This window comes from Vicia villosa, linkage group LG2, assembly GCF_029867415.1.
Source record: "Vicia villosa cultivar HV-30 ecotype Madison, WI linkage group LG2, Vvil1.0, whole genome shotgun sequence".
In the NCBI taxonomy this organism is placed as follows: Eukaryota; Viridiplantae; Streptophyta; class Magnoliopsida; order Fabales; family Fabaceae; genus Vicia; species Vicia villosa.
Window position 1 is genome coordinate 53,963,820 of NC_081181.1, and position 9,906 is coordinate 53,973,725.

At 37.4% G+C, this 9,906-nt stretch overlaps 1 protein-coding gene across 1 annotated transcript; it reads right to left on the reverse strand.

Moving 5' to 3' along the window:
- Positions 1-206: 206 nt before the first annotated feature.
- LOC131649067 (uncharacterized) lies at positions 207-2,123 on the reverse strand. The gene is made up of 2 exons (XM_058918812.1): positions 983-2,123; positions 207-928 (listed from the first exon to the last, which is right to left on the reverse strand). The coding sequence occupies exons 1-2, from the start codon at positions 2,121-2,123 to the stop codon at positions 207-209; spliced, it is 1,863 nt and encodes a 620-aa protein (XP_058774795.1).
- Positions 2,124-9,906: the final 7,783 nt, after the last annotated feature.

Here is a 9,906-nt window from a genome sequence, read left to right on the forward strand (position 1 = left end):
GTTCTGGGGTGACACACATATTACTTCTCCTCCTGTTTGGCCACAAATGTTGCCAAGGGAAAAGAAAGTGTCTTCTCCTCGCTCAACGAGTTTAAATAAGTCCAAAAATAAAACAAACCAAAATAAAAAAAAAAAAGCGGTACGAAATGCAACAGAAAAAATCAAACAAAACAAAAAAAAATAAACACACTAGACTCTAGTTGCAATTACTGCTCAGAGTCAGAACCAGCTGAGGTGTCTGAAGAACTTTCTTTCTTAGAGTCATCAGCAGGACTAGCACTTTCTTCCTCCACTTCTTGATCATCTTTTTCTTCCATCTCTTCTGTATCTGTAAACTCCTCATTCTCATCCATTTCCATAGTTCGTATCATTTGTTCAAGAGACATTTTTCTAGCTTCCAATTCTTTGCAAGTCTCTTTTAGGATTACTATTACTTCTGCTTTACCAACTAATGCTCCTGATTTGGAAGTTTCAGCTGATGTGATGACAATGTCTGGAACATGCTTTCCCTTAAATAGTTTGTAATGAAAAGCCAAGGGACTTTCTCTTTTGCACACCATATCATGTTCGTTGAGAATGTTTGGATATTGGTCCAGAATTATACCACTCAAGAGAGATGGAAAGGCAATTGGACCCTTAATACTAAAGCTTCCAGCATGCTTCATGGTTTGGTCAAAAATATATGCTCCATAATCAAACTTTGCCTTTGTTCCTACAGCATACAGAAATCTACCAAGCACAGTTGAGATAGTGGACTTGTGGTTTGTTGGAACCCAATTAGCTGCTCCTATTTTGTGAAGCATTGCATACTTGATGCTCAGCTTACTTGCAGTTAGCTTCTCTTTCATGGGCCAACTTTTTACCTGCTTGGCTGTGATCACTTGACAAACTTGGTTGTCTGTTACTTCCAGCTCGATTTGAGCTTCATCTGTTCTTCCCAAGAATTGATTAATCACAGAAGGAGAGAATTATACACACTTACCTCTTACAAACACCTTTCTGTAGTATGCACTTTTGCTATTGCCACAATCTTTAGACAGGTTTACCACAAATTCTTTGACCATCTTCTCATAACATTTGGGAAGATTGCATACAGTTTTTAGCAGTCCAGCTTCTTGAATCAGTTCTAAGACCTCCTTGTTTTCAAGAGCATTTGGAGCCAATTCCCTTTCAACAGTCAACCTCTTTTGGAGAATATATTTCCATCTGCTGACACTAGAGGCATAATGGAAAGACACATTATCAACGGGGACTTCAGGGATGTTAGCAGCAAGCTTACTAGTTGTAGGCTTCTTCCTTGATGGAATGTCAGGGACATTTGCTTCAACATCAGATTCAGGTTCAACAATTTCCCGCTCTTTTCTTTTCTTTGGAATGACCCTGCTCCAAGATTTTGAGGGACCAACCCCTTTGCTTTTGGTAACAGCTTTGCTCTTGACAGGTCCTGCAGAAGTACTCTTCCTTCTGATAGTGTCTTTGATAGGGTTGTTCACTTGAGTGCTCCCTTTTGATGATCCTTGAACAAGAGCTTTGCATTTTCTTCTTGTCATTAGCCTGTTGGCTACACTAGGATTCAAGGAAGTAAGTAATTCGTCTTCAGAGTGCTCATCTAAGTCTACCACATTAGTATCAGTTTCAGTATTGGCCTTAGGGTGCTCATTATTGTCAATGTCATTGACATCCTTGGTGACATTGGTATTTTTAGTAATCCTTTGTTCATCCTTGTTGATTTCTAGGTCACTATCAACAGTGTGAACAGTGTCAGCCTTACTGGCGTTATTGAGTGGATCAGCCATTATAGTTTGAAGAGGAATAGATATTCCAGGCACTTGATGATTTTCCTTCAAAATACGATTAACAATCCTGGTAATTGCACTATCGACATACTTGGATCCTTCTTTAGTAAGTTTCTCCATGGTATCGAATGCTGAGGATTTGGTGCCCTTGTTGTGAATACCCTCCTTGGGTCGTTTTGCATGATTCGTTTTAGGCTTTGTGGCCTTTACTTCGTCACTGCTAATCGTCCTTAGAGGGACAACCTTAAGAACCCTATTAGGGTTAGAAGACTCTTCTGGTGTTGCTGAGTCAGAAACGGGAGATTCATCATTCGATTGCTGAGACATTCTGAACCTTAGAGAACCAGAACTTGTTTCACACTTGTGAGAGCAACAGATGTAAATCAATCTCAGAAAGTAGCTAGAGAAAATACTAGGAAGGTTTGCCGTTTTTAGAATATTAGGGGATCGAGGGGGCTTTATATGCACACTGAGTGAGGGAAATTTCAAATCATGTATTTTGACAAAGCCCAAATAATATTCCCTCACGTTGGTTAATTGCTATAATACGTTTTGGTAGCAAATACCCAACATACCCTTTTCTGTCACATTGTCTTTAGATGTTGTTGCAACATTCTCTGTCACATTGCTCTCAGACACTCCTGTAGGGTCAATGCTCACTTGTGGCTTTTCTAGTCTTCTTTCCCGATATGTAATGTTCATTACAAGGCTTGCTCTTTCTTCTAGCATGAATCTATTGATACTTCTGTATTCCCTTACATTTGCACATAGTTTCTCATTCATTACGCATGTCTCAGAGTAGCCAGTAGAAATTTCAATTTTGGTGAGTTCTCCAAGATAGGATTCTTCATCAGGTCCATCAGACTCATCAGATTCATCAGATTCGTGTCGATGAGTTTTTAATTCATCTTTGATCATGGAGTAGTCAGAGGGGTGGACAGGTGTGTCAGGCTTCCATAGATAGCAATTATCCTTAGATCTTAGTCCCTTCATGAATTCCTCATTTGCTTCATTAGTGATGATGCACTCATTTTTAGTGAACCTAGCATTAAATCCTTCATCACACAACTGACTGATGCTTATAAGATTTGCAGCCAGTCCTTGCACAAGTAGGACATTGTTTAGATTGGGAATACCCACTCCTTCTGTCCTTCCAAAACCTTGGACTTCTCTTATTTCTCCATCACCCAGGGTTACATAGTTGTTTTCTTCTAGTTTGAGATGTACTAGAGAGCTCTTTCTCCCGGTCATATGATTTGAACAACCACTGTCAAGGTACCAATCTTCTTTTGTTGGCCTCCTTAGAGAAGTGTGTACTATTAGGGCAACCTTCTTAGCTATCCCAGATTGTTTCCTGGTACGGATATCACGATCAAGTTTGACTTGTTGAGTTTGGTCTGGATATCCAAATAGTTTGAAACATAATGGTTTTATGTGACAAAGTCTTATACAGTGCTGACACCTCCATTTCTGGAACATTTTCTTTGAGAGCCTCCTTCTTCTGTTTTCTTGATGTTGTGACCTTTGGATTGACATCGGGATAGTCACACATTTTTTGGATTCTATCCTCCTGATTCTAGAGATTAACTCCTCTTTAGCCACGAATCCCACTCCAGACATGTCTCCTGACCTTTGTCCAGATTCTAGAATTCCTTCTAGAGTATCAGATCCATTGTTCAGCATTTTGAATGACTTGGTCATTTGATCAAGTTTGTGGTTCAACATGCTTGCTTCACTACTGAGGGATTCTATAGTTGCAAGATGTTTAATCTTTTAAGATTCTAGATCTCTTATAACCACCTCTTGCTTCTCCAATTGTTTGCAGACTTCAGCATTCTCCCTACACAACTTCTTGTACGAGGCAGCTAATTCATCAAAGGTTAGCTCATCATCACTGGAATCATCATCAGATTCGTAGGTTCTTGTTGAAATTGTGACACATTTTGCAGTTTCTTTTTCTGAATTTGAGTCATCGTCAGACCAAGTAACAGTCAGTCCTTTCTTTTGCTCCCTGTGGTAGGTTGGACATCCAGCTCTAATGTGTCCGAATCCTTCACATCCATGACATTGAACCCCTTTCCCTAGGTATGGTTTCTCCTCAGCTTTGAATTTTTTGCTTGAGTCATATGTCTGACTGATGTCATAGTAGGTGTTCTTGACATTGGGTCTGGACTTCTGATCTACTCTTTTAATAAGTCTGTTGAATTGTTTTCCAAGCATGGCTATGGCGTCTGATAAATTCTCATCGCTTACACCGTTGCTTTCTTTTGGATCATCACCTGTGTTGGTAACAAACGCAATGCTTTTGTTCTTCTTTTCAACAGGTTCACAGAGGCTTGACTCAAAAGTTTGAAGAGAACCAAGAAGTTCATCCAGCTTCATGTTACTGATGTCTTGAGCTTCCTCTATGGTAGTTACCTTCATATCAAATCGCTTAGGCAGTGATATGAGAATCTTCCTTACCAGTTTTTCTTCAGTCATTTTCTCACCTAAGGCTGCAGAGTTGTTTGAAATCTCTCGGACATTCATGTAAAACTCATGAATGGTTTCATCCTCTTTCATCTTGAGATTTTCAAACTTAGTGGTAAGTAACTGAAGTCTTGACATCTTTACCTTTGACGTACCTTCATGTGCTGTTTTGAGAATATCCCAAGCTTCTTTAGCCAACTCACAGTGTTGCACAAGTCTGAAGATGTTCTTGTCAATACCATTGAATATTGAACTTAGGGCCTTGGAATTGCCCAACGCTAACTCTTCTTCAGATTTGCTCCATTCAGTTTCAGGGATTAGAACAGTCGTTCCATTTTCCAGTATTTTCTCAGGATGTTTCCATCCACTTTCAACAGCTCTCCAAGCCTTGCTGTCCACTAACTTAATGACTGCTACCATACGAGGTTTCTAGTAGTCATAGTTAGATCCATCTAAGATAGGTGGTCTGTTTCCAAACACTAACAGTTCCTTCTCCATAGTACCAGAATTTTGCTATCCCATAGATCTCACCCAGATGTAAACAGGCAGGGTGCCTGCTCTGATGCCAATTGAAAATTCTAGTAACACACGCTCGATGTCAAACTGGATGTTATGACATCCACAATTACACAGCACAGACAATAATAGTAAATAGCATAAAAACAGTAAAGAACACACAAAATTGTTTACCCAGTTCGGTTCAAACAACCTACTCTGGGGGCTACCAAGCCAGGGATGAAGTCCACTATTAGCAGTATCAATTCAGAGCTAAACTCCCAGTTTACAACTCCCCATTTAATCACTACCCAATGACCTTTCTACCTAGGTTCTACCTAGATATGGAATATCTCCATTCCACTCCCCCTCAATCACAGCAGTGATACACAAACACAATAAACAATTACAGATAGAAGACACTCTTCAAAAACACGCCTTGATCTGCTTAAAAGCTTCAATCAAGAGACACACACTCGTGATTAAAAGCTTAGAGTGACACAACTAAAACACATACTAATTCCAACGCAATCATCAAAGATAATAGCGTGGATCACAAGAGACAGTTACAGAATAGCCGTTCTTCACAATTATAATATTCTGTCTGCGTTCCAAATTAGGATTGCAGGTCTTTTTATAAGCAGTCTTGGGCCTTGGGCTTTTTAGAAACACATTAGGGTTAACAGAGTTAACCTAATTCACACGCCAACTGTCTGTTACACATTGTGCTGTCAATAGGATCTTCTAGACGAAATATGCAGCACTCAATAAAAAGTTTCCTAAACTGATAAAAAGGATAAATCAGGAAACACAATACATAAACAATAACAGCTCCTGCTGTAACACATGCATGTCATGACATTGATCATGACATTCCTTACAAAACCTGTATTAGCTCCACACATATATGCAAGCTGCATAAACACAAACAACCAGGTATGTTTTACCAATAAAGCAGCCAACATGCAAAGCACCTTCAATCTCCCGCTTTGGCAAATTTTTGGCTAAAACATCCTGTCACACCATACCAGAGAAACACTTGCAGCGGATAGTCAACACAAACATAAGTTAATACAAACAATCAGCATACATAAGCAGTATGCATATAGTGCTCAGACAGATCAGCATACATAAGTAGTATGCACACAGTGCTCAGATAAAAACAGACAGATCATCATACATAAGTAGTATGCACACAGTGCTCAGATAAAAACAGACAGTGCATAAGAGTAGCACAAGCACAAGCCACAAGAGTTGCACAAGCACAAACCAGATCAACACAAAGGTAAGCTATTAGAATTTTTGATCACACACAACCACTAGTCTTGTTGTTCTGTGGTGACACACATAATACTTCTCCCCCTGTTTGGCCACAAATGTTGCCAAGGGCAAAGAAAGTGTCTTCTCCTCGCTCAACGAGTGTAAATAAGTCCAAAAATAAAACAAACCAAAATAAAAAAAAAAGGCGGTACGAAATGCAACAGAAAAAATCAAACAAAACAAAAAAAAATAAACACACTAGACTCTAGTTGCAATTACTGCTCAGAGTCATAACCAGCTAAGGTGTCTGAAGAACTTTCTTTCTTAGAGTCATCAGCAGGACTAGCACTTTCTTCCTCCACTTCTTGGTCATCTTTTTCTTCCATCTCTTCTGTATCTGTAAACTCCTCATTCTCATCCATTTCCATAGTTCGTATCATTTGTTCAAGAGACATTTTTCTAGCTTCCAATTCTTTGCAAGCCTCTTTTAGGATTACTATGACTTCTGCTTTACCAACTGATGCTCCTGATTTGGAAGTTTCATCTGATGTCATGACAATGTCTGGAACATGCTTTCCCATAAATAGTTTGTAATGGAAAGCCAAGGGACTTTCTCTTTTGCACACCATATCATGTTCGTTGAGAATGTTTGGATATTGGTCCAGAATTATACCACTCAAGAGAGATGGAAAGGCAATTGGACCCTTAATACTAAAGCTTCCAGCATGCTTCATGGTTTGGTCAAAAATATATGCTCCATAATCAAACTTTGCCTTTGTTCCTACAGCATACAGAAATCTACCAAGCACAGTTGAGATAGTGGACTTGTGGTTTGTTGGAACCCAATTAGCTGCTCATATTTTGTGAAGCATTGCATACTTGATGGTCAGCTTACTTGTAGTTAGCTTCTCTTTCATGGGCCAACTTTTTACCTGCTTGCCTGTGATCACTTGACAAACTTGGTTGTCTGTTACTTCCAGCTCGATTTGAGCTTCATCTGTTCTTCCCAAGAATTGATTAATCACAGAAGGAGAGAATGATACACACTTACCTCTTACAAACACCTTTCTGTAGTATGCACTTTTGCTATTGCCACAATCTTTAGACAGGTTTACCACAAATTCTTTGACCATCTTCTCATAACATTTGGGAAGATTGCATACAGTTTTTAGCAGTCCAGCTTCTTGAATCAGTTCTAAGACCTCCTTGTTTTCAAGAGCATTTGGAGCCAATTCCCTTTCAACAGCCAACCTCTTTTGGAGAATATATTTCCATCTGCTGACACTAGAGGCATAATGGAAAGACACATTATCAACGGGGACTTCAGGGATGTTAGCAGCAAGCTTACTAGTTGTAGGCTTCTTCCTTGATGGAATGTCAGGGACATTTGCTTCAACATCAGATTCAGGTTCAACAATTTCCCGCTCTTTTCTTTTCTATGGAATGACCCTGCTCCAAGATTTTGAGGGACCAACCCCTTTGCTTTTGGTAACAGTGTGGACCTCCTTTTTTCGGGCCATACCTCTGAGCGGGAGAGATACGTGAACTGACTCTTTTTTATCGCTTATGCTTTCGCATTTTTTGAAAATTCATAGAGTCGCCACCGACCTTTTATTTTATCCAATTAAGGAAAGGTTTATGAAAGAAACAGAAAAAAGACCTTTAAGAAATTCTGGGTAAGGGGGTAGGTTATACAAAGGGAAGGTGTTAGCACCCTTTGTATCCATGGTTATCCATGGGCTCTTAAGTTTGCTTAGCTCACTTGTTTTTCGATCACTTTTCAATTTCTTTAGAATGCTCATATGTGGTTTCAAATACCTTTGTAAATTGAATTTGTAATGATCCTTGTGTGGATGTATACAAAATGTTTGTTTATCTTTCGAAAGATGTTTTGAAAAGAACGTTAACTTTGTAATGATCCGTGTTTGGATGTATACAAAATATTGTCTTTTTGGAAAGTTTTGTTTTGAAAAACAACAGTGTATGAGAATTTTGTTTGTTTTGATTTGAGCAAGCAAACTAGGAGGTCTATCCTGAGTTGTAAGGTCTTTATCCTATTTCCTTTAAAAATCTATCCTTTCACCGGATACAAACAAAAGGTTCGATTTTGTACTCGAAACAGTAGAATTTTGACTTTGATTTTGAAAAGAATGAGAAGGGATTACCTTAAAAGGTGCAAGTGTGATTGTGATTGGATTCAGATATTTTATCTTTGAAGTTAGTGATCTAACGGTTCAATTTTATCTTTGACATACACACAGTTTATATTTGCTGGAAATTAAAATGCGGAAATGTAAAGTGCGGAAAGTAAATCTACGCTATTACATCGATTGTGCAGGAAATGTAAACTAGCCTATTTACATGAATTTGACATCCTATAGATTTATCTAGGAATTTAAATTGCAAGAAAAATAAAAGACATATTTTTGGATTTTTTATGATTGATTTTAATTATAATTAATGCATGATTAATTAAATTAAAATAAAGAAAAAAAATGAAAATAGATTTAAACCTACAAATTAAGTTTAAAATATGTACAAAATATTTGTCAATTAATTTTAAAACAAAACTAATTTTTTTTGGAATTTTTGAAATTGATTTGAAGTTTATTAAGTTAATTAAGACATAATTATGCCAATAATTATACAAATAATTAAAACTTAAAGAGAAAATTATCCTAAATATGTACAAAATTAGTTTATAATATATAAACAATATTTAATATAAAGAACAATTTTTTTTATGATTTTTTTTGATTGGTTGAAAATAATTAAAAAGCAAATATATAAATATATACTAATTAATTATGCAAAATATTGGAATTATGAAGAAAAATAAAATATTTTTATTTCAGAAAATAATATATTATTTTAGAAGCTTAAAAATATTTTTTGTGTATTTTTTGGATTTTTTTTAACTATTTTTAATTAATTTTGCAAAGAAATTAAAATAGAAATAAAAAATAAAAGGATACTAATCAGATGTGGTTGATTATGAGGGAGTATGATGTTCATGCATGATCTGGCGCGTTGGACTGGATGGAAAGTGGATCAGAAGGCTCGGATTTTGAGGCGCATGGCAATCAGTATACCTGCAAAACACTTGATTAGAGGAAAATTTAAAAGAACGCGCGCGCTGGCTGGCCAATGGGGTGAGGACACGCATCATCTTCAACCTCCAGACACCACTTTTAACAGCGCTTTCTGGCTAGAAGCGCTGTAATAGATTAAACTCATCCCTGCAAAATAGCGAATAGGTGTAAACAAGCATAGAAATCAGGCGCGATAGGACCATTAAATTCGTCTTGTTCCACTGAATGTAACCATGCCCTTAATTTGGTTTAATTTTGGCTCTAATGAAGAACCCTAAATTTGAGCTTATAAACCCTAAAATGGTGGTTTTGTGCAAACGGTCATTAAAACTTAATTAAAGCTCCAGAAACGACCAGAGCACCAATCTAAACACAAATATATATCTACATCTTGTTAAATGTGCGTGTATGATCAGATATGAGTTGGTTTTTGTTTGAGCAAATCGTGACCTGTGTAGCTCGATTCAATGAGGTTTAAGACTTGCAATTGATTGGAATAGTTTCAGTGAAGCTCAGAGATGATGTTTGAATGTTTAGTTTGTATTGAAATTGACTGAAACTTAAAATTCGAATTTCAAGTTTCTTTGAATATTACAAGTTGTTACAAGAGTGATATATGCTTATGAATGCTTCTGAATTCGTCCTCTTTTGATTGCTGAAGTATGATAGCTCTTTTATAGGCCAAGAGCTGCTTGGAAGTGAAGCTAAGAAGCATTCATTAGCTTTGTGGAATCTTGACTTTTCCAACATGAGTAGCTTTGCATTTAAGCCACCATGGCTTGATTTTCCACCCT

Bases quoted from the DNA above. Each gene is read 5' to 3' on its own strand.
- LOC131649067 (XM_058918812.1), bottom strand. From the start codon at position 2,123: ATGTCTCAGCAATCGAATGATGAATCTCCCGTTTCTGACTCAGCAACA. The intron at 929-982 runs GTAAGTGTGTAT...TGGGAAGAACAG, and splicing joins CAGAAAGGTGTTTGTAAGAG to ATGAAGCTCAAATCGAGCTG.